This window comes from Macrosteles quadrilineatus, unplaced genomic scaffold (genome assembly GCF_028750875.1).
Source record: "Macrosteles quadrilineatus isolate MER2022 unplaced genomic scaffold, UCM_ALF_1.0 Scaffold_13__1_contigs__length_4303367, whole genome shotgun sequence".
Lineage (NCBI taxonomy): Eukaryota > Metazoa > Arthropoda > Insecta > Hemiptera > Cicadellidae > Macrosteles > Macrosteles quadrilineatus.
In genome coordinates, this window is record NW_026542606.1 from 1,025,397 (window position 1) to 1,050,537 (window position 25,141).

Here is a 25,141-nt window from a genome sequence, read left to right on the forward strand (position 1 = left end):
ACACTAGAGGCGTGTTGAGCTCGGTGCATCCCGTTCCCCGCACTAGAGGCGTGTTGAGCTCAGTGCTTCCCGTCCCCGCACTAGAGGCGTGTTGAGCTCGGTGCATCCCGTTCCCCAGCACTAGAGGCGTGTTGAGCTCGGTGCTTCCCGTCCCCGCACTAGAGGCGTGTTGAGCTCGGTGCATTCCGTTCCCGTACTAGAGGCGTGTTGAGCCCGGTACATTCCGTTCCCGTACTAGAGGCGTGTTGAGCCCGGTACATTCGGTTTCCGTACTAGAGGCGTGTTGAGCCCGGTACATTCCGTTCCGGCACTAGAGGCGTGTTGAGCCCAGTGCAGCTGGTTGGCGTGTTGAGCCCCAGCATCCGTTGTATTTCAGTTTAAGTCCCCGGTGGCCAAAGGAGCTGCCTCCCGGGACCATGTATCTGTCTGGAGGGGGTTGAAGAGGCCCACCTCCACTATTTAGAAGAGAGCCGTCTAGGAGAGACTGTAGTTGGCATCCGACATTGAGACTGGTGACACCTAGAGAAGCTGCTGCGTTTGGGTTCAGGAAGGTGAGCCGCCCAGCACTTCCCGAGATAGGAGTTTGCATCCGTCGGTGACAGCGTGAGGAGCTGCTATGCAAGGGACAACTTTCCGCCTAGCACTTTTCGAGAAGAGTCTGCATCTGACAGTTACTGGTGGCATCGAGTGGAGCTGCTGCGTTTGGGCTCTGGTTGGTGAGCCGCCCAGCACTTCCCGAGACGGAGCCAGTAAGAGGACTGCAGGAGCTGAGAGGAGAGGACTGCAGGAGCCGAGAGGAGAGGACTGCAGGAGCCGAGAGAAGGAGAGGACTGCAGGAGCCGAGAGGAGAGGACTGCAGGAGCCGAGAGAAGGAGAGGACTGCAGGAGCCGAGAGGGGAGGACTGCAGGAGCCGAGAGATAAGGTCTGCAGAAGCCTAGAGGAGAAGTCTGTAGAGCCGTGCTGCTGGGACTTCTGAGAGCCATGAACAAGTGGGAGAAGCCACAGACTGGGCTTCGTGAACAGGAGGGATTTGTATATATTGTATATAGTTTTTTGTGTAAATAGTCCTGAAATAATAAATGTGTTGTAATCCATGCAAGTGTTCAGTCAATCTGAGTCCTAAAATCCCCGAAAAGGTCTGAATGCTGTACAAAGGTAAAAACTTGAGAAAGTACGTTACAGTGTAAACAAAGGGAATTGAGTTTGATCTAATGACAACAGATAGCGCCACCGTTACCAAACTTCAGCCCTTAACTGTACTTAAGTGATGCCCTTTCTTAATATTTTGAGACGTATTTGCACATCTATGTGAAAATACCTTTAATTTGACACCTCAAACGTTACAATCCGTCAAGCCGTTATCGAGTCATGACTGTGAAAAGAAAACTGCTTGCGTACAGATTTTGCGTATAGATTTTGTTTACCATGCCATGTTTGTCATTTCTTGATTAAATTAAATTAAGGAAACAGCTGTTGTAATGATAACCTAATTAAAAAAAAAAACAAATCTATGCATAACAAATGAGAGTTATCAAATAGTTTTCTATTCCATTTGTCTTTTACCAATATTTGTTGTCAAATGTAATTGAAGGCAAGTGAGCGCAGCGAACGAGCTCCAACCTAAAGGTGAGTGAGAATAGCGAACGAACTTCAACCAGGACGTGATTGAGCCATGCGAACGAGCTCATCTTGAAAATGAACGAGCATTTGACATAAAACCACATTAGGACAGGACGACGTCTGTCGGGCCAGCTAGTATATATATATATATGAATTTGAACGGATGGTGTTTTTGGCTTCTAGGGACATCAAAATGAAAAAGTAAATCGGTCCCGGGTCCAAGTCTTACCATGAGACCTACAGTAATAGCTTATTCCCTATATGGGAAATTCGCTAAAACCTAATAACTTTCTAGGGTTTTAGCAGTAACCTTCTGCTTACCGTGCCATCTTCATATCCAATCCACTCAGCAAATGTCTCTAAAATGGAAGCCAGGATAATAAATCAACATATTCTACTTTACAGCTTTATTGGTCTTTCGCTGACGATACTATTAAGCAGCTACTGGACAGTCGAGTAACAAATCTCTACATAACGGTAAGTAGACCAATCCTGAGGCTGGGGAATAGTTACACTGTTCATATGAATGTTACTCATAACAAAACAGATCCTCCACCAGCCCCAACACAAAGACATAATTCATTTACAGTACCGATGTATAAATTTATAAAACCATTAACATTATATTACAAAATTCTAAAAAATCTCCAACGTTTTTGGTTGAAAGAAAATTTAATATGTACACCTTTTTTTTGTTAATGTTAGTAATCGGAGGTTACAACAAAGAGGGGTTGAGCACACCACACGCAGCACGCAAACATACGATACAAATAGCTGATCTGTAAACAATCAAATTACCCAATTGTTAATGTAAAAAAACCTTATGCATTAAGTCTATGTGGAACTTGAGCTGTTTTGTGGCTTGCTTTTGAGTAAGGGTTGCATTGAACATTATACTTACTTACAGAGTTAAAGTTAAATATAAAAAAGAAAACCATAAGTCATGCCATTTGTAAGTACTGTATAGAAGGGATAAAATTAATAAGCAGGTAACAAAATATGGAAATGAAATTTAACCAATTAAAATAATAAAATATACATTAGATATATTAATATGCAAATTACTCAAACAATTACAATTTAACTTTTTACAACACAACAGACAATAGTAAATTAGGCCAAATTTACAAAAATACAAAACAATCTTTTGGCTTTTAATAGCTATTTACATTACAAGTGTAGTAAGAGCGTTTTTACATCACGCAGGTGAATGTTGTGCAACGAGCGGAAGCGAGTTGCATAATTCACCTAAGAGATGTAAACACGCTCTTGCGCAACGTGTAACGTACAAGATTTTACCTGACCCGACAATATACATGGGTTTACGTACAATATTTTTCATTATCCATTTCACTCATCGCCTAACAGTAACGTTCTTTTAGAAACAAAAGCTAGGTTAGGAAAATACTTTAAAGCATAACAATAACATTCAAGCGCACAGCTGATTTCTAGCGTTGAACGTCGATGCCTCCATAGAGGTATATTTTTTTAAGTTAAGCGCTCAATGTTAATTAAATGGGTTTCATTACATCACCGAGTGAGTTTTTTTCAACTTTACATCACTTTAGAAGTAAGGAAGTTGTATACATCACGCTTGGGATAGGGAAGTTTAACATGGCGGGTTAGGTAAATACTTGAACATCTTTTTAATGCATATTTTGATCTGATAACTGTAAATATTTAGTTTTTTGATAAGTATCAATATGTATAAGGAAACGCTATCATGAGAACACTGTGCAATTAAATTAACATTTAATTGAATGGGTGTGAAAGATTGTGCTTAATCTTTGAATATATACTTAAAAAACACATTCTTGGCAAAGTAAATACTTATATTTTTTATTTTTTTTGTGTTCAAAAATCCAACAACAGTTGCGATTTATAACCTTAAGAGATATTAAAATCCATGTTTTAGCCCCTGAGCTGTATAATAACTAAAAATAGGCTTTACCTTCGTCACTGCAGCTCAAAATCTTGTGGTGTAACTATGTTACGGCCGTTTCGGCATTACAATGCCATCGTCAGACTACAAAAACACAAACTCGGCTGAAGTAGCGTCGTTGAAGTTTAAACACATAACACATACGAACAATAATATACATTTAAAATATTTACAAAAACCGAACAGGCCTGTCGTACTAACGGGTGACATGTTCCCGTTCCGAGCAAAAACCGACTGGAAGATTTCTATGTCGAGCCCGGTGTGGTGGCGTTATCAGTTGAACTTTGTACTCCTGGCTTCTTGTTCCTTTTCTGATTTAAAATGCTATTGAATATGAAGTGTGACTTGTACTGTAGTTTGTCGTTTAAAATTATTTTCGGTGTAAGCTTTGTAAATTTCATACTCTTCTAGGGTGTCCAGTCTATTGCCTTTCTTACTTGTGCTTGTACTTACACACTCGCGAAAAAGCTTGAACAGATTTTAAGAAATCAGATACAGTTCCAGAATAGTTACAGTTTAAGCAATACTTACGATTTTATTGGTAAAACAGAGGATTTAAATGTAAGGATGCATGATTTGTTGGTGTCATTTGACATTGTCAATTTGTATACCAATGTACCTGATTGATAGACTGATAGCTAAAAAGAAAAACAAAAGGCCAGGAGATAATAATCTACAAAAGGAAAAGAAAAAGTATGTATGTGTGGAATACTCCCATTCCATTCAACACACGCTCACGAAGGAGCTGAAGAAACACGACATTCAATTGACTTTTAAGACTAACAACAAAACAATTAACAAATTGAATGTTTCAAGTGGCGTAATTGATAAAGGTGAAAAGTCAGGTGTGTATAAGATTAATTGTGCAAGTTGCCCGAGCTACTACATAGGAAAGACTGGACGTTCATTCAAAACCAGATACAAAGAGCACCATCCATTTCCTAGAGCCGACAAACAAAAGTCATCGTTTGCACAACACTTGGTTGACAAAAATCACTACATGAACGATCTGAACACTGGCTTAGAAATACTCCACACAAGTAAGAAAGGCAATAGACTGGACACCCTAGAAGAGTATAAAATTTACAAAGCTTACACCGAAAATAATTTTAAACGACAAACTACAGTACAAGTCACACTTCATATTCAATAGCATTTTAAATCAGAAAAGGAACAAGAAGCCAGGAGTACAAAGTTCAACTGATAACGCCACCACACCGGGCTCGACATAGAAATCTTCCAGTCGGTTTTTGCTCGGAACGGGAACATGTCACCCGTTAGTACGACAGGCCTGTTCGGTTTTTGTAAATATTTTAAATGTATATTATTGTTCGTATGTGTTACGTGTTTAAACTTCAACGACGCTACTTCAGCCGAGTTTGTGTTTTTGTAGTCTGACGATGGCATTGTAATGCCGAAACGGCCGTAACATAGTTACACCACAAGATTTTGAGCTGCAGTGACGAAGGTAAAGCCTATTTTTACTTAAGAGATACCATTGTCGACGTTTCACAGTCCGTCCTTTCTTTCACCGACCAAATATATGAGCATATTTCAAGTCATACAAAGAGGAACAAAAAGTTCATTGGCAAAAATTGTTTTATACATTCTTATAATTAACATTTGAAAACAAAACATCCTAAACTAGTAAACACTAAAGCAAAGAGATTTCAAAATGTAAACGTAAACATTCTAATTAAGTATAAGTAAACTATAAAAGATATCTCCTTGGATATGCATCGCCATGGGAGTAAGTAAGTAAACCATAAAAGAGATAAAAGATTAAACTGACTGAAAGGTTAAGCACATTACCTGTTGTACTGTCAACGATCAGTTCTTACTTTCTACATAGTATATGGAGAAAGTATTGTTTTTGTCAACATTTTTGAGTTTGAGTTCCGTTTTGGGGCCCTCTGAACCCAAAAAGTGGTTTAAGCGAATTTCCCTATAGGGAAGTAGCTATTACCGTAGGTCTCATGGTAAGACCTAAGCCCGGGACCGATTTACTTTTCCATTTTGATGTCCCCAGAGGCCAAAAACACCATTCGTTCAAATTTTTATATATCTATATATATATGTGTCCATCCGCACGATAACTTGAGTAATTTTTGTCCGATTTTGATCAAATTTGGTTTGAAGGTGTAAGGCGGGATAAACTTGAATGAGTTCGCGAACCATCATGATCGGATTATGGGAACGGGGATTTATGGAGGGTTTTATGGGGTAAAAATAGGTTTTTCCCATTTTTGCCCCTAAAAACACAAAATTTCACAATTCCTTTTTAAACCATTTTGTAGAGCTTAAAATAACAAATAATTTAGTATATTGAAGCGTTGTTATACGCCTAATTGTTACAGAGAAAATTCAAAAAAAATTGTAATTTTAAAATTCCCATGTTATTCTTATGGAGAATAAGTCAACTGTTGTAGTTTGCTTGTTTATGAACATATGTTGATCGATTTTGGAAAATACTTTTATTTCTTACTAAACTATTATCATTTTATAAAAAAGTCTTTTTTACCCTCCCTGTTGCAGCAAACCTAAGGTACTTGTTAAACTAATTCTATTTAAATAGGATATAAATGTGCTATTTTTATGGAGGCATTTTAGTGTAAATCCAATCAGGTCAATGGAAATTCGCTTAGTCTGCAGGTTTGCTGCGGCGGGGGTATTTGAAGTGATGTCTGTGTGTGTGTGTGTGCATGTGTACAGAGCTACAGACCACACCTGTAGTCCAATTTTGATGAAATTTTTTGTAGGTACTAATCCATGTAATCTCCAGGCCTTTTTTCATTTCTTTGAAATTTTGATTTTTAATGCGGTGATTTTCCCATAAAACCTATAAAATAATGAAAAAATTGGATTAACTCAGAAATGGCCCAAACGATTTTGAAAAAACAATGTAGTACGGTATGTTATAGTCCTTAAGATTTTGAACAAAATGGTAAAAACCCCATTCTGTCAAAATTACGGTTCAAAAGTTATTTTCCAGTTATTTTACAGCTTATGTTATTTTGCCATAAAATAACAAAAAATGAAAATTTGGAAAAAAGTGGGTTTTGATAAAAATTAATGTATAATGGTCCTTAAAACAAAATAATGTAACCCCCCATTGCTCAAACAATTACGGTTCAAAAGTTATTGCAACTTTTGTGATTTTCCCTACAAAATTATCATAGTTACTCCCACCACTTTCCCATGATAAAGGTTGTTGACAAGCTTATGGGAGAAAGTATGTGTCAGATTGCTGATTTAGTCTGCGACCTCGGTTCAATTTCAAGCTGTGTACCAATTTGTTGACAAAATCATCTTCATCACTGTGGTTGTGATGAGTCGTCAAATAAATTTAACACTTAAACGAACACGAAAGCATTTAACAAAAATTTGGCCAAATCGTAATACTGAGTAGTGTCGCAGTCATGATTAATCTTTTGGGGGCTACACCACGCGACCGCTTTTCAATACAGTAGACTCCCACTTTTCCGGACACCTTTTAGACGGACATCGGTTAACCGGACTAGATCAGCAGGAAGTGGGCGGTACTGAAACGTCTGTTATTGTGGTAATGATTTGAGACCAGTGATCACGTGTCTAAATACAATTCTCCTAAATTTAAGTCAAATACTGTATGCATTTAAAAGGTCCGTTTTAACGAGTTTTTGGGGACGTCGGACTAACAGGAAAACTCGTTATCTGGACTGGCCTCGGTCCCGAGGAGTCCGGATAAGAGGGAATCTACTGTATTACAATTTGGCCAATTTTCTGTTAAATGTTTTAGTGTTTGTGCAAGTGTTTAACGTATTTGACGACTCTTCACAACCCCCAGGAGGAAGAGGATTTTTTTTAACCTCTTGGTACACAGCTTGAAAAAGAACCTTGGTCGCAGACTAAAAAACAGATCATTGGCAGTACAAAGGGTGTTTAACCTTGTTATTTGTAAAATATCCAATCCAAAGGCTTAGCCTAAATTTAAAATTTAAATTAAACTAATGTACAGGAAGTACAGTAAAAAAAAGCAGTTTCACAATAATTTAATTTATGATAATGCAATATAATTTTAAATAGACAACAAAAAGATAAAAAATTAAGTTTGCCAAAAATAATATTAGCTTTTTCCTACAGTTACCTGACAAAGCAGGCTTCCTTGTACTGATTATAGCACGCAAAGTAGCTAATCGCTGTATTACTTACTTTTGCCACACTCATTTTACTTTGCCGCACTCCAGTTTTCCAACCAAACAACACAAAACAGTGTGCTTTTATAAGGCATGTAATACGCATATGCTTGAAAATGATTTGCTGCAGCTAGTGTGTAAACATTTTTCTCTTGTGCAGCAGAGTGCCACTTTGCGCTCTAACTACACAAATAACTATTGTATATTTTATTTTACATACCTACCATACAACAATAAATTTCTTGCCACAACACAAATAAAAAAATAGTACCATTATAATTAATTTAGTAAGTAAATGTTCATGCTACATCAGAAAAAACTCTATTACCCCTTCTTTACAATATTACACCAACAATGCACAATTTTATGTTGCAAGCTATTTAAATAAAAAAAAAAAATAAGACCAACAGTAAATTCATAATGAATAAATCTATAAAAAAAAACTTTAATATGTGTATATTTAGTGCTCTATCTGAAAAAATGAGCGGCCGGAATTGTAACCTATTTAATGTGATTACTACCTATTCTTCAATTATTTTATTGGTCCGAAAGAAAGATATTGGAACATCGTTCCACCACAAGTCGAGCACATCGTATATAGATTTTTTATAAGTAGAAAAATTATATTCAAAATTGGAAAATTCACATAGAAATGATCTTAACAAAATCATAGTTCATTGACAAGAGTAAATTAATTATATACCTTAGATTGTTAGTAGTCTGATAATGTCCCACGAAGGAAAGTTCCTTATTTTGTTTTGGGATTGACTAGCAGGTACTTTCCTGATTCCTTATTCTACTTCGTAATCAAACATATACATTAAATAAAGGACTGGGACAGGTGGCGTCGTCCTGTAATCCAGCTACTAGGAGGTCACGAATTGTGGATATTTATAGGCATGCACTGTGGATGTGATACTCCCTGGTGTGGATTAACGTCCGCACAAGTGAGTACTACGACTATCCGCAGTACTTTCCTGATAATAAGACCAATTCGTATATACCAAGGAAAAAATGTGGTTTGGATTCCATTATAAACTGTAGGTCCCCTAGTCGCCATTAGCTGTATGGGCTATTAATTAACAGCTGTGTCTAAGGAATGTCGGCCTTATTCACTAACAAGACTACAAGATCGCGCCACTCATCCTACACTCATCTCCATTCATACTTGGCTTAAAATACCTACTATGTATGGTCACCATATCATCGAACAGTATTAACAGTATAGTATTAGAAACATCAAATAAGGATTTATGAAACACAGTATAACCCCTCATATCTGGCCACGGCGGGATCAAGCTCCTGGCTGGAAAAAAACAACTCATTATAAATTAATTTGTATTATTCAGTAGTGATTGTATGATATGACCTTAAACCATAGTCTACCCTACACATTATATTATAAATTTAATCCTCCTTCCACAACCAACAAGAAGGAAGAAAGACTCTACTACTGAAGAAGGAGCTAGTGTGTATATTTGAAAAAGTTCATTTACATCTATTTTTGTCAGTAAGGTAAGCTTGCTATTAAGCACCACAATATCCTTAAATACTCCTGCCGCAGCAAACCTGCAGACTAAGCAAATGTCAATTTGTCTTATTGGATTAATACTAAAATATTTCTATAAACATGGCATATTAATTTCCCGTTTAACTAACATTAGATTTATCTAGTACTTAGGTTTGCAGCTAAGTAAATAGTTATTTGTGCAACTAGTGAGAAAAGTGAGCAATTGACTCACTCGAGAGAAATCCTTACTCAAGAGCCGTAGGCGAGTGAGGAATGGTTTCTCGAGTGAGGCAAATGCACTTTGAACTCGAGTTGCACATTATACTTTTCCTACAGTTACCATAAAACAAATAAATTGGTGAAGAAACATAACCTATTTTTACACAGAAGTGAACTTTTAATATAACATTTAATGTGAAGTGACAAATACAACAGTACAACAGCTGACCAGCTGATTTACAGCCAGTTTTGCCAACGTATTTCGCGCGCATACGACGTTGCCTGCATGTTACGCGTTTACTATTTCGTGCCTTCACGTTGAAAATCTGGAGTGAGACAAAGTAATTAGAGTGAGACAATGTTAACATTGTCTCACTGATGAGCGAATTGGCCACTTTGATTTCTCAAATCAATGAGAGAACATGTACATTGTTAGGTAACTGTAGGAAAAAGTATTTTTTTCGGCCAAATGTTAATAGTATAGGGTGAAATAAATTAATAATTTGCCGAATTTGATCAACATGTATCCATAAACAAGCAAACTATAACAAACAGTTTACTTAATCTTAACAAGAATAACATAAGAATTTTAAATTAACCACACAAAACACTTCGATATACTGAATGGTTTAGAGAGATTTTGGGAAGTTTTATGTTTGAGAGTCAAAAATAGGAAAAATCAATTTTTACCACATAAAACCCTTTTCCCATGGACCGATCATGCTAGTTTGCGAACTGGTTCAAGTTTATCCAGCCCTACACCTTCAACTCAAATTTAATGAAAATCAGACAAAAATTACTAGAGTTGTTGCATTCACGGACCGGACACACACAAATAAATCCTTATACATAAAAGAAATTTGAACGAATAGTGTTTTTGGCCTCTGAGGACATAAAAATTACAAAGTAAATCGGTCCCGGGCCTAGGTCTTACCTTTGGTAGTAACTAGTTTCCTATAAGAAAAAGGACATCTTTACAAAAAAAAAATGTCACTACAATTCAGATATCACAAACTAATTGTAAATCTTTATTATTATGTTATTGAGATGGGGACACTACATAGGTGGGTATTTTAACCCAAATATGAGTGAAGGATGTGTGTAGAATGGAATGTGATGATCTGTTTTGCTTTATTCCTGACTAAAATCAGTTGCTTCATTAGCCAGGATCATTTATTTAAACAAAGCCCAATGATCAGGAACAGCTGGGTCCAGTTTCGAGCCATCAAAAAGCTACTGGCCTTTCTCAGGATCGAACCAGCAACCTTTTGATTGTTAGGAGCACCATACCTCAGCTACCAAAAAAACAGTCACAATAATTTGGCCTTGAATATAATTAAGCCTTAAAATAGTAATTTCCTCTGAAATCTTTGTTAGTAACGAATCTAAATTACTGTATTGTGTACTAGTACAATTACTGTACAATATTTACTACAATGGAAATACAACCAACTGTTCTGCTGTTCTGAGGTTAACTGAGTAGTGACCCAGTATATTTAAATACTCCCGCCTCAGCAAACCTGCAGACTTAGCAAATTTCCATTTGCCTGATTGGATTTACACTAAAATGTCTCCTTAAAAATATTACATTTATTCCCTATTTAAATAGAATTAGTTTAACCCTAGCAGTGGCCAACCGTCGTCTGGTGACGGTTTGACGTTGATGCTTAGAATGGCCAGCCGTCGTCTGGTGACGGTATGGGCCGAAATTATTTTAACGGTAAAAAAACACTTATAATCAACTCAGATGAGAATAATATATATACCATTCCAAAGATCACATTCTGAACTTTCGTTTTATTACATAAACAAACCCTGTAGCAGGTATATAACAATGTCACGACGATTAGAAATCAAATGAATAATTGGCGCGGCACGACTTTAGCAGCCGACCCTTGGGAACTGGCAAAACACGTCTTGTTTGGCATTACCCTGCTCGGGTAATTTTTGTCTTGGAATGTTGCGGGTGGTACCACTGGATAGCCATTGATTTTATCTTCATTGTGGTAGTGATATTTTAGAACTAAATATTGATTGACAACCGGTACGATTTTATGAAAACAGCTGTTTTCGAAATTTATAACAAATGGCCAACCGTCGTCAGGTGACTGTATGGAAAATACAAATTACATACAGTGTAAGTTATTATTACTAGTCATATAGTATGTCATTTTGAAGAGGAAGGAATGTAGCTTGTGATAGTGGCAGCCCTGTGCTCAGGGTTATTTCCGTTTTCTCTCACTAAGACGACGAAAGTGAGTCACTACTGTCAAGGTCTCATACACAAAGTGCCTTGTATTCGCCATTGCGTGTTGTTGCCGGTGAGTTTTTGCTCTCGTTTTATCCGCGATTGATTACTAAATTCATTATTATTTCGTAATTTTTAGAAAATGTGTATTTGTATATAACAGTAATCTTCATGTATTTTATTATGCATGAATATTTACTGAATAGTGTCAAATTGTGTTTATAAAAGGTTGTATTTTTCTTTTAGTTATACTTTGAGGTTTTCCGTTTATTCATATTATTATGCCCCTAGCATGTAAAAACAAAAATTGTTACCCAACATTTTATACATTTTTATGTAGGTAATTGAATACACTACAAGATGTTTATGTTGGTTTGAAGTAAAACCATTTGTTACAAAAGTTTTATACTAAATACTATGATTTTTTTTCTCACAAAATCGCTAAAATACAAAAACATTATTTTATTTATTTATAAAAAATATTTTTACCATAAACTTTATGGCTTTTTTTGATTCCTTACTTCATTAGCTTTATAAACATGTATATATCATTATTAGTATACATATATATTATATAACTTTTTACAACACAAACTAACACTGTACGGTTTTTAATTTTTTCGGTTCTCCGTTTGTTATTATATTTCGCCCCAAAAACTTATAAAAAAATATATTTTCCTAACATGTTATATTTTTCTATGTAGGGAATTAGATTGTCTACAAAATGTATATATAATGAATTTCCCATAAAAAATCCGTAGAAAAAAAAATAACAAGGCCGCTTTTGAAATTAAAAAAAAAAAATCTTTCTTTCCACTTTACCGAAAAGAAAATACACTATCTAAATCATTATTATATTACTATTTCTAGATTCTCCTGTTCTTTCCGAACAAAATGAATATGAGGTTGGCTAGGTTTACTTGTACGGTTGAATTTTTACAAATTTTCAAAAATATGTCTGCAAAATCGCCCAAATGGGTTGGCCATTCCCAGTGTCTAACATTGGCCACTGCTAGGGTTAACCAGTACTTAGGTTTGCTGCAACAGGGAGGGTAAAATTTTTTTGTTGTAAAATGTTAATACTGTAGTTTAGTAACAAATGAATGTATTTTCCAAATTTGATCAATATATGTTCATAAACAAGCAAACTACAACAGTTGACTTATTCTCCATAAGAATAACATGGGCATTTTAAATTTACAATTTTTTGGAATTTCTCCGTAACCATTAGGCGCATAATAACGCTTCAATATACTAAATTATTTGTTTTTTAAGCTCTACAAAATGGTTTAGAAAGAAATTGTTCACCGGTCCAGGTCATATCATGAGTACTACGGTAATAGCTTATTCCCTATATGGGAAATTCGCTAAAACAAACAGTTAAATAAAAAAAGGAAAAACTCAATCAACGAAGACTAGTGCTTGCAACCAAGCCTCTGTAAAACACAATGAAAACATTTTAATATAGGCCTCTTAGAAATGGCTGAATAAACCGAGGCCTGATATCAGGGGTTCTACTAACTGTTGTGCTTTAAAGGCTTACAGGTCTAATAACTTGATTTGTTTGGTAATGCATTGAAGTTATAGCACAAGGAAGAAGGAAGCTCTTACACAATTTTAGGATCTAATCTTCAATCCGTATTAAGTAACTTGATTATGGATTTAAGATTTTTATCAGACATATGGCTGATTGTACTGTACTGGGAGGGTACTGAGACCCCTTTAAGTCAACAAAACAATAATTTGGCATATTTATACTAGACATTTACACAGTTAGATGGATAATAAGGTATATCATTGTATACTTTAATTGTTAATAATTATCAAGAAAGTAATTTAACAATATCATTTATTTCTCTCAAAATCTAAGTTAGAAACACATCCAGTTTTATTTTGTTATAAAAAATGTACAAAATGTACTAAGACACGTAACTCTAACTAACACTAATTTTAATTTAAGTTAAACATTGCAAGATGCCATAGAGCTACATTTAACTTATTCCCAGTAATAAACAAGCAGTACAAAAATTGTTACTATGTAACTGAATCTAATATTTGATCTTGACTATTGAGCAAATAGTCATTATGGAACGATACTTAACCAACCAGAATAGTTACATGGGACAGAAGTTAACTGGTAACTGTTGATAACTAGGCAACACTAGCTTAAGAGGAAAGAGAGTTCAGAGAGAGAGAATCATGTTTAATGTCAGATGACTACAAATCGCAATGTATAAACATAGTTAAGATTAAAAAACGTACTGGGGGAACAAGCTCTAAATAATGTTTGACATTTTATCATAGCTCAGTACATTTTCAATGTATAATCATTGACTAAAAAGCAATGAACCAGATCATAAAAGTGTATGGCCAAGTCTTTGTTATAATTTATAAACAAAATTTTACTGAAACTTTTATAGTAAAAGCGTCGCATTATTACATCATTCCAGTTCATTATAATTTAAACAGTTTACAAACGAATTTACTACGGTACATAATAAAAACTAGGAAAAAAAATTGTAGGTATAAACCTTTAACATGTAAGTAAGTATGGCATTATTATACCATTGCTGTGATGAACTGGCTAGTTGTTTTAAAAGTCAGTTTATAATCACTCAGTAGCTTGAAATAATTATTAATTTTAATGTAAAAAATATTCTCTTTGCCAATATCAGCATGGAATTGGTAAAACTATCAATTATCAACTATACGTTTTCAGTGTGCAACAACTTTAAATTACGAACAAATCAGATAACAATATAATCATGTAAACATGTGGCTATCAGAGTAAAATTTTATTTCAACTAATCTTTTTCAACCCTTTTAATGCAATACACACTTCAAAAATTCACTGACAAAGAAGTGGTTAAATAATTAAAAAGATGAAAGTTCATCGTAATTTTTGTTTCAAGCGATAGAATATACAATCTTTATACAGCAAGCAATATTTTGTACTTTCATGCACGATTGTGTGGATTTGTTTCTGAAAAAGGTTCAAACAATTTATTTGTACTGTAATAATTAATTCTTTAAAAAATCTAGATGGATTTTTGGCAAAGATAGATTAGTCTACTTTTGTAGGAATATTGAAATAATTGAAATGATAATTTGAGACTCATAATGTTTTAACACAAAAGCTCTTAACTGGATCGGATGGTAATAACACTAATACAAACTGGTGTTTTATTTAACTTTATGACCGGTCTTGGGCAATAAAAATGTATCCAATGATAAAAAAATGCCTATTCTTTTTTACATAAATTTACCAAAAGTATAGGTGCTCTGTTAGTTTCTTTGATAATCAACTACTCCAAAGAAAAATATTTAGGGAACAAAACTATGGTCCCAGAAAAAATCCTATTTGATTGTTATGGACTCATTTCCCTCCTAAGCCTTAACATAGCCAAATATCTAACATAAAACATGCATGATTTGTGTACGGTCATAACAAAAATGGTAACAATAAATGTAAAAATTCAATGACTACAAAAAACTTAACAGAAAAATATAATCATTATTGTATTGACAGATATGTTTAAATGTATGCTGATAAACCTTTATAGTTAGTGTATGAAAAGAAAAACTCACTACTTGTCAATCCGTATCAAAATAAATTATTAGATTTGAAGTATATTTAAAAAATAACTCACACATTGATTAACACTGTTACCCCTCAAAACCTAACTAAAACTGACATACATTTAAGCTAGTTCTTTTGTAAACTGTTACATATAAATACAACCAAAAATTATTATTGGATGTTGTTTTACTAAAGTAATGATATAGTCTATATTAATTATTCAAGGGACATAATCTTACCATAAACCAGTTAGAACTTTAAAAACAGTTTTAGCAGCAATATGTGTCTTTTTTTAAGCTTCAGTTGGTACAATAACCAACAATTAAAAACAAACAAAAATAATCATTTAGAACCAAAACCTTTTTCAACATGGATTCAGTGCTAACGATTCATGACTAGAGCAAGCAAAGGTTTATTTAGTCTTGTCAAATTAATTTTGTGCTTTTTCAAATTGTAAAAACATAAGGACATTGGTCCCAGAAAATTGTTGGGTTACAAAAATCAAAATGATGTATGCAAAAATGTGATTTTAAAGAAAACAAAATCCTACAGTCAACCCCCCACCTAGTGAGTATTTTTGCTGCTAAGACTCGAATATCATTGATCAGAACCGATAACGAAACAGTGAAAGCTGACACGACTTACTAGCATAAACAAACCAAGCCTATTCACATCAAATAATTTAACTAACAGAAAATAAAACTAAGATTATAGATATAGAAATTAATTTATGATCGCGTAATTATTTAACATGCGACGAGAAGCGGGATCCTCGCAGCAATTAGAACCTAAACTGCCTGGGCCTGCTATACAGGTGGGCCCAGGTGCAGGGGTGATGATACCTCCATCATTTCATCAGGTGGTGTTGGGTTCAGGTGGTTCTCAAATGGGTTCCGCAATGGGGAAGAGAACGGGTTGGTTTTGCGAGGTGACCGAGCTCGAATGATCCTTGGTTTGAATGATGCCTCGAGTACTGACGGGGCAACGTAGGTGAAGCCCTGAGGAAAAAGTGTTCTTAGAATATTTACTATGTTTCAGTGATAAGTAATAAGATAACAGAGTTAATTATGTTATTACCATAATAAGAGTTAAACAGGTAATACTGTATTAAGATTTTTGCAGATTAACAAAGTTAACTCATATTATAAAAAAAATGTTAATCTTTTTTGTCACACTGCAGAGGAACAATTTATTTATGCCCTAGAGTAAAAAGAATCAGGTAGAGCTGAAGGCACCAGCTGAGCTGTACATTTTATTACACAAGTGTTGCTCGTAAATAATCAAATGTATCGAGAGTTAGTAGTTGTTATCAATTGGTATTATTAGTCGTAGTTATACTAATTTGTAGTTGTTGCTTGGTTATTGGCAGTATGGTGATTAATCACTTTTAACCTGATAAGATGAGTAACAAGGAAAATAACACACACAATCATACAACCCCCAAGGCCCCTTTTATTCACCGCGGGCGACCACTGCACCAATGCGTCACCTGCGATCGACCGCTGTCACGTAGATAGTGTAACAGTGCTGCCAACCCTTGTTTGTTAAAACCTTTGTTTTTTTTTTAATGTATATTCAGGGTTGTCAGCAGGATCTATAAACGAAATTCACACATTTTTCCCGGTTTTTCCGGCTACAAAGTACGGAATTCCCGGCGTCTATTATACTTATAAGAACGGCACAACACAAGTTACACTTATCAGTAAATTAAAAAAAGCAAGCCAAATTGCCCAAGGGACTACGTAAGCCCCGACCGATGAAACGGTGAACACTTCGTGACACATAATTAATTAGTGACGCACTGATAGTCGGGCGGGTAAGGGGTAGCGCGGTGGGTCATTATGGGTGCCATCTTGCTAATATCCACTCATAATACTATATTTGGCTAATAATTTGTTCAGAATTATCAGAGGTTATAAACTCTATTACCTTAATCATTAATCAAGCTAGTACAGTAGACTACTGTAGGGGAAATAAATATGTGCACTCGAGATTGAGCCTAAATATCTCTGAGATGAATTATCCGATTTTGTTGAAACAAAAATTAAATATAAGCTGGTTTAAATACATTTTACGTGGTAACAATTAAAAAAATTTCCGTTTGCCAGATCCTAAAAAGTAGGTACCGGTTTTTAAAAATCTCTGCACTAACACTGAAGTTTAAAATTTAATTGTAAACAAACCACTGAGCCAATCCTTCTGAAATTTTTATGGCTAATTGGTAGGTTTATTGTTAACATTTCCATGCATTTTAAAATTTTTACTCACAATAGTTTTTATGCTGCTGTTAATTTTTAAAACGTATGCTAACATCGTTAATAAGACGCTAACAATTTCGTTCAAAATACCATCGTGTTTGTCGTGACACAAGAAATAACACCAATATGACAGATTTATAATGCGAACAAAGGTGTTTTTTAAACAGATTTATATTTTTTGTAAACAACAATTTCTCCCGTGACTGGCGAATGTCAGTGTGGTCGCCAGGTTCATATCGGCAACGTCGCAGATTCGCACGCACTCCCGCCCGGCTGGGAAATATCGTAGGCCTACAACACCCCGCTGCCAGTCGCGCGGGAAATTTTTGTTTACAAATATAAATCTGTTTAAAAAACACCTTTGTTCGCATTATAAATCTGTCATATTGGTGTTATTTCTTGTGTCACGACAAACACGATGGTATTTTGAACGAAATTTTTAGCGTCTTATTAACGATGTTAGCATACGTTTTAAAAATTAACAGCAGCATAAAAACTATTGGGAGTAAAAATTTTAAAATAAATGGAAATGTTAACAATAAACCTACCAATAAGCCTTAAAAATTTCAGAAAGATTGGCTCAGTGGTTTGAGTATAATTAAATTTTAAACTTTAGTGTTAGTGCAGAGATTCTTAAAAACCGGTACTTTTTACGATCTTTCAACTATATAAATTTTTCTGGTAAACGGAAATTTTTTAATTGTTACCACGTAAAGTGTATTTAAACCAGCTTATATTTAATTTTTGATTCAACAAAATCAGATAATTAATCTCAGAGATATTTAGGCTCAAACTCGAGTGCACGTATTTATTTACATCGATCGAAACGCGTGCCAATCAATGATGGATTATGAAAAGAAGTTGCTGAGGTTTGTGCCGATGTCAAGGTCAATTGACAAGAAGTAAACAAATGCCGAACATTTTGCGAACGGCTAGTAGACAGTAGTACACAACAGCTGCGCGGTTAAGCCGAAACACGGTAGAGTTAATTTAATAAAAGAGTTTGTGCACAAATACGTTAAAATGTTACAAACTATTTTTAAATTATTATTATAACCTAAAAAAAACCAATAAGATAAGATAAAAGTATAAACTTGATGCTATTCAAAGTCAATGGTAAAGGTAGGTCCTAACCTCACATTGTGCACAGCTATCCCAAAAGGCAGAGTTTAACGAGACAAATAATAACTTGTGTTGATTGTCTTAAATTTACCCATGTCCGAATGATGTATGTAAAAACAAATTCAATTATAATTACGGATTTTGGTAAATAATAAAGACAACACAGACGTTAAACATATACGTTTATTAGGTAGTTCTTAAAATCCATTAACTCTTAAAATTCACTCGGCACACATTGAAAATTGAGGTTGAAAATTAACATAGTTAAACATTTTGCAGAATAAACTTATACATGTAAGTTTGCAAAACAAAATAAATTTAAGTCGGTTTAGTTATATCAAAAATAAAAAATAGAACAAACAAATGACAATAATATATTTTGATAAACAACATTAGTTACATTAGGCCTAACTAGAGACAGTATTTGCATACGATACAGACTTTGTTTTCTAGTTTGGTATGCGTCATTACAAAGAAACGTAATATGTTCATCAGTTTTCTTGCAAATTATTTGCAATGCCATGCCAATACCAGCTGTCCTGACCTCTCGACATTCCTACAGTAGGCCTACATCTACATAGCTATGATGATAAAATTCTGCCCTTGTTTATATTGATATGCAAAAACACATACCAGAAGTTACAGTACATAGTTATGACATCATTCTGCCCTTGTTTATATTGATATGCAAAAACACATACCAGAAGTTACAGTACATAGCTATGACATCACTCTGCCCTTGTTTATATTGATATGCATTAAACATGCCAGAAGTTAAGACAATCCATCTCCCCTTACACGACTTACATTCCAGGGAATGCCTAATCCATACCAACATGCCTAGCCTCTCCACATTCCTACAGTATATAACTATGACTCAACTCCTGACCTTGTTTTTTTAATTTGTTAGTCTTGTGTGAGATATAATTATAATAATTGAATAAGAATAAAAAAGGCTTTAAGACGTTTTCAGGCTTCCTGAACACCGGCTGGATTGCCGTTCAATGTTAGGAATATTTGTAGTTTTTGGAATGGGTTGGAAAAATAACTTGTAGGCCTACTACTACACATTTATTTTAAAGGCTTTTTGGCTATAATCGCTGAAAATAGGTACTGTATAACCAGATAATATCAGAATAAAATAAATCTTAACACTAAGTTGGATGGAAGTCAGTTGCAGTTCAGCACAATGTAGTCTGCTTCCGGCAACCGGCGGCGTCGGCTTCCCGCGTAGGCCTATTCATGGTGGTAGGTAGTGTACATCCAACTTACCTTCTGCTTCTTCCGAACCATCGCCACTCGCCAGTAAACCGTAAAGTTTGGTTTACTATAAAATCAATCAAGAAAGTATTGCAAAACGGTTTATAACTATTAAAATTACTTGAAAAAAACTGTAATAACGATATCAATTAAATTCACGGAATAATACGATTTTCACGCATATTTCCCGGTTTTTTCACGGCTGTTAAAATTCACGCATAATTCCCGATTTTCCCGGAATTCCCGGCCGCTGACAACCCTGATATTCCTTCAATCTAACCAGTCCAACACAAATATTTGGTTTACAACTGAGAACTGTCATCGATTCACTTCAACGGCTGCTATTTAAGCCTGAAATCTAGCTAAAAACACGAAGAATTTCTAGAAAGAGTTGCAAATAGTGCCAGAGTGGTGTTCAATCTAAATTTTATTTACTGTAGATAATTTCAGACAAAATCTTTCAGTATTTATGTCCGGAACATGACATGAAGTCATTTTTAACGGTGAGAGGTTCAGCTATGTACACAACCAAACAACTATAGTATGTAATAGATAATGCGCACAGCCGAATGACAAGACCACGTTTAGTGAGTGACACTGGTGACTTGGGTTGGTAGCAATGCGAGAGCGACGGCGGGCTCCCACGTTGAATAAACGATCCCATATAACACAATGCATATACGAACCGCTACCCGCCGGCGGTTTCTTAGTGCAAGCGGGTGAATTTACAAACCTCTGCGGGTACCCACAACTTCTGAGACCGCTCCTATTTGAATAAAAGCACCCATTTACGGCAATGCATTTACATAACCGCGGTGAATAAAAGGGGCCTAACAGTTGATAACCTCGGTAACTATGTGGGAGAAACTATGACATTTTATGGGGAAAATCACAAAACTTGCAATAACTTTTGAACCATAATTTTTACAACATTTTCAACATTCTATTTAAAGTTAAAAGGGCAATAACATAGGTGATAATTTTAAAACAAAATCCTTTGGCATATCTTGGTTGAAATCTGATTTTTTCCCGTTATTTTATAGGATTTATAGGAACAAGTCACTTTAGCCTCTGAAGATAAAGTTTTTTTTAATTACTTTGTTCGGTAAACAATATAAATTACCTGAAACACCATGTTAGCACTTTCACTGAGTGTGCTTTCATCAGGGCTGTCGATAGGCGTCTGCTTGGTGAACTTGGTGTCAAACTGGCTGACGTCGTCATCACCACTCAACGCAGGTCGGAATGGAGGCTCCAGTCTACGACTTAACACATCAGCCCAGTTGATGTGTCTGAAGAAGGGGTGTCTCTTGACTAGTTCCCCATCCCCTGGGCCGGCACCTAGTCTCTGGCAAGGAGTGCGCTACACAACACCGCTAATGTTACTAACGGATACATTAAGTGGTAGTAATGATGACAGCACTGCTGTTGTATTTCAACTGTCTTACTTTGTCACGGCGAGAGCACATTCAAAACCTCAATTTTAGGACAACCCTCATATTTTAAAATATTTTAAGTCGGTCATAATCAATTAAAATCAGTGTTAGAGTGACTGGACAACTCAATTTAGACAATCAAAAGTATTTTATCACAAGTGTCAGATGATTTTAGGCTAAAGAAAATGTTTAGATAGGTAATGTTAAAATGTATTAGAAAATCCAGTCTATTTTTTTGAAAACAATAAGTTTATTCAGTTTATTGCAAATAACTCAATTACTTTGGCTAAGAAAACTTAATTACTGGTTGTGTGCACTAATGTAAACAGGAATAATATATATTTTAATTTGATCTTAGTCTTACCTTGAGCAGTTTTCTGACGAGGTCGCGAGCGTCTGGAGTCAGGTATGGAGGAAGCACCAGTTTACCTCTCATGATCTTCTCTATTGTCTTCTTACGGTTCTCAGCAGTGAAGGGAGGCTGTTAAGTTATCAAAATTAAAATCATAATGAAACATGAATAGACTGCATGCGTCTACAGGGTAAATGGACAAAAGGTACAATTTTTTAAACAAGTTGAAAGACCAAGAAGAGTATTTACAGTACTTATTAATTGGTTTTATCACCAGGAAATAAAATTATACTAACATAACTAGAAACAAACTAGTTTTATTGAAAAACACAATATTATTCATTACAATCCTCCTATCTTTGATATTGCAAAAGTGGTCAATGGCAATTAAATATTTTAAATTTAAACTTTATGAGTCTATTTAATTTAAATGTGTCTCCTCCTATTGAGAAGATTCGCCCAATGTACAGGTAAGCCAGCTCTTCTTATCAAAAACAAAATTAAACCTATTCTGGCTCAGGGCCTTTCACCAAGAATACCTTGAAAGTAATAAGTTAAAGTCATGACTAAAAACAATCATAATTTATTTGTCAATGCTTTAGCATTTAGTTTTCAATTTGTTATGTATTATTCTTAGTTGCTATACTGAACAAATTCATCATGGGTGATGCAAGTCTGGAGTTAAGATTATTTACTGACCGCCCCGGTGAGCATGTCGTACATGAGTGCTCCCAGTGACCACCAGTCAACCGCCTTGCCGTGACCACTTCTCGTCAGGATCTCTGGAGCCCTGTCAACATACCGTAAAACTAACTGTCCCTTCTTACTATAAAACTAGCTGCTAATGCCTTTATTATAATTATTCTAATTTTTAATTTCTTTGCTGCCAAACAGGGTTATTAAGATTGTAGTAAACAGTGACAAGAGTCAGTAGTTTTTAGACAACATTTGTATTTCTCAATGCCAGTTTAAGTCATAAATCATCAGTTAAATAGGTTCACACATCTCAAAGAAATCCTAAAGTCACAACAATGCAAGAATTCAAAATGAAATATATGGGAACAGCAAAGCTTATTCTGGGATTTAGAATAACCCGGGATAGGACAAATAAGAAGATTTTCATCGATCAACGAGCCTATCTTGAAAGTGTTAAGAAACGATTCAACATGGATCAATTCAATCATATTTCTATTCCAATAAATGTTGGAGAAAGACTTTCAAAAGTGTAATCACCCAAAACTGAAGAAGAAGCGGAAAAAATGAAGAATGTACCCTATCAAGAAGCAGTTGGAAGTTTATTATTTGCTGCGCAAGTTATATACAGGGTGATAGATATAAGTGTGCCAGCTGTTTTATTCAAAAACTATAAGGGATATCAAAAAAAGTTAAATGTTAAGTGCCTTGGATTTTTTATTTTGAAAATTTTAGTAAAGTCGAAAAAAAATATTTTAGCCGCCATTTTTCCAATATGGCCGCCAACTTTGATTTTTCTTATGGAACACTCTGTATTTTATGATGTAATATTCCAGTAGAAAATGTAATTTTAAGACGATTTTACTCTTGTGTTTTTTTTCATAAACCTAACCGTTTCAAAGATAATAGTGGTTAAAGTTGTGAAATTTCTAATAGTTTTCGAATAAAACAGCTGACATGCTTGCTTAGGCCTTTATCAAAACTCTTTCTCATGCCGAAATTTCAAAACTTATTTTCTACCAGAACACATCATAAAATACCATAAGAAAAATCAAAGTTGGCCGTCATATTGGAAAAATGGCGGCTAAAATATTTTTTCTGATTTGACTACAATTTTTAAAATAATAAATCCAAGGCACTTACCATTTAACTTTTTTGATATCTCTTATAGTTTTCGAATAAAACAGCTGGCACACTTATATCAATCACCCTGTATATATACTGTATACATGAATTTAAACGGATGGTGTTTTTGGCCTCTAGGGACCTCAAAACGAAAAAGTAAATCGGTCCCGGGTCCAGTTCGTACCCTGAGTACTATGGTAATAGCTTATTCCCTATATGGGAAATTCGCTAAAATCTATATCTATAAAAGAGGAACTATGTATGTGTGTGTGTATATATATATATATATATGTATATACGTTATGGACTCCAAAACCGCTCGACAGATTGTAATGAAACTTTCAGGCATTATTAAGCATCTTTCAAGGATGGTTCGAGTGAAGTTTGGTGCAGATCTGTCAAAAGGGCTCTGCCCCAGAGGGTTTTAAGTGGGCCAATGTCAGACTTTTTGATCTACAATGTTTACAAATAAATAATTTAATAGCAGATGTTTACTTTCACCAACTGTTTTGTACGTTTGAATAATTAGGCTACAACATTCTGTATTAGCATTAGTCATGATTTGAAATAGTGCCACAGTGTTTCTACAGAGTGCAGCACAGTAAACTATTTTACTTTTGAATAAGTCCAAATGTATTAAACCCCAATCGCAGCACACCTGTGCACTTAACAATGTTTAAATTCTCTAATGTTAAATATTAAAACATAAAAACCTTTGTATTATAAACAATAAAAGGGATGACTTTTTAAAATTTATGAAAACAGCTAATTTGCAACCAAAAGGTGAGTGAGCGTAGCGAACGAACATCAACCTGGAGGCGAGTTAACGTAGCGAACAAGCTAACCTGAAAACAAGTGAGCGCATTGAACGAGCTCCAACCTAAAGGTGAGTGAGCGTAGCGAACGAACTTCAACCGGGACGTGATTGAGCCATGCGAATACTTATGAAGTTAAACGGGGCAAAGCCCTAGGTACAGCTAGTTAACATATAAAAGTAGTACCTTGAAACAAAATTTGTGGTAGAAAATGGTTTTCTTGGGCCTACTGAAGCAGTTTTTAACGTTACGTTTTTCACATTATATTTTCCGATAGTTACTTATAATTAACTGTAAACCGGCAAAAAATCAATAATTATTACAATGAAAATAATGTATTTTCCAAAATTAACTAAACTAAAAGTCAAAGCTAAAACATCAATTCAATCCACAGTCGCGAGTCTATTGGGAATCGTATTGTCATCACATAAATCGTCTTGTCGTCTGTCTTGTGTCTACACTCTACTACAGTTCAGTTCCGCCATTGCTTGCTACACAAACGCACAACGCGAACAAATATTTATTGCGGTCAAGGTTAAGTCCATACCGGCAATGGCGGCAATAGTTGCGCATTGAACTAGAGCTACAACGCAACCGAAGGTATCATCACAAACAATAGAACTCTCTGTGGTATCACTGAATGCGAGAATTAGGAGACGTTGGCCGCCATATTTACTAAGGGAATAGTACTTTGGAACTAGGGGATTGTGGGATTGCCAATAGCCAATGAGTTGGTTGATTCTTCTAGTGGTACCAACATAACAACATTTTACAGCGTCTCGATT

At 35.1% G+C, this 25,141-nt stretch overlaps 1 protein-coding gene across 1 annotated transcript in view; it reads right to left on the bottom strand.

Moving 5' to 3' along the window:
- Positions 1 to 13,547: 13,547 nt before the first annotated feature.
- LOC129004980 (ribosomal protein S6 kinase beta-2-like) overlaps positions 13,548 to 25,141 on the bottom strand; it is a 139,525-nt gene continuing 127,931 nt past the window's right edge. The window contains exons 8-11 of the mRNA XM_054433713.1: positions 22,423 to 22,513; positions 21,736 to 21,852; positions 21,059 to 21,298; positions 13,548 to 16,293 (exon numbers count right to left, since the gene is read on the bottom strand). Coding sequence (XP_054289688.1) covers positions 16,102 to 16,293; positions 21,059 to 21,298; positions 21,736 to 21,852; positions 22,423 to 22,513 — 640 coding nt within the window. The 3' untranslated portion in view covers positions 13,548 to 16,101. The remainder of the gene's footprint in view (positions 16,294 to 21,058; positions 21,299 to 21,735; positions 21,853 to 22,422; positions 22,514 to 25,141) is intronic.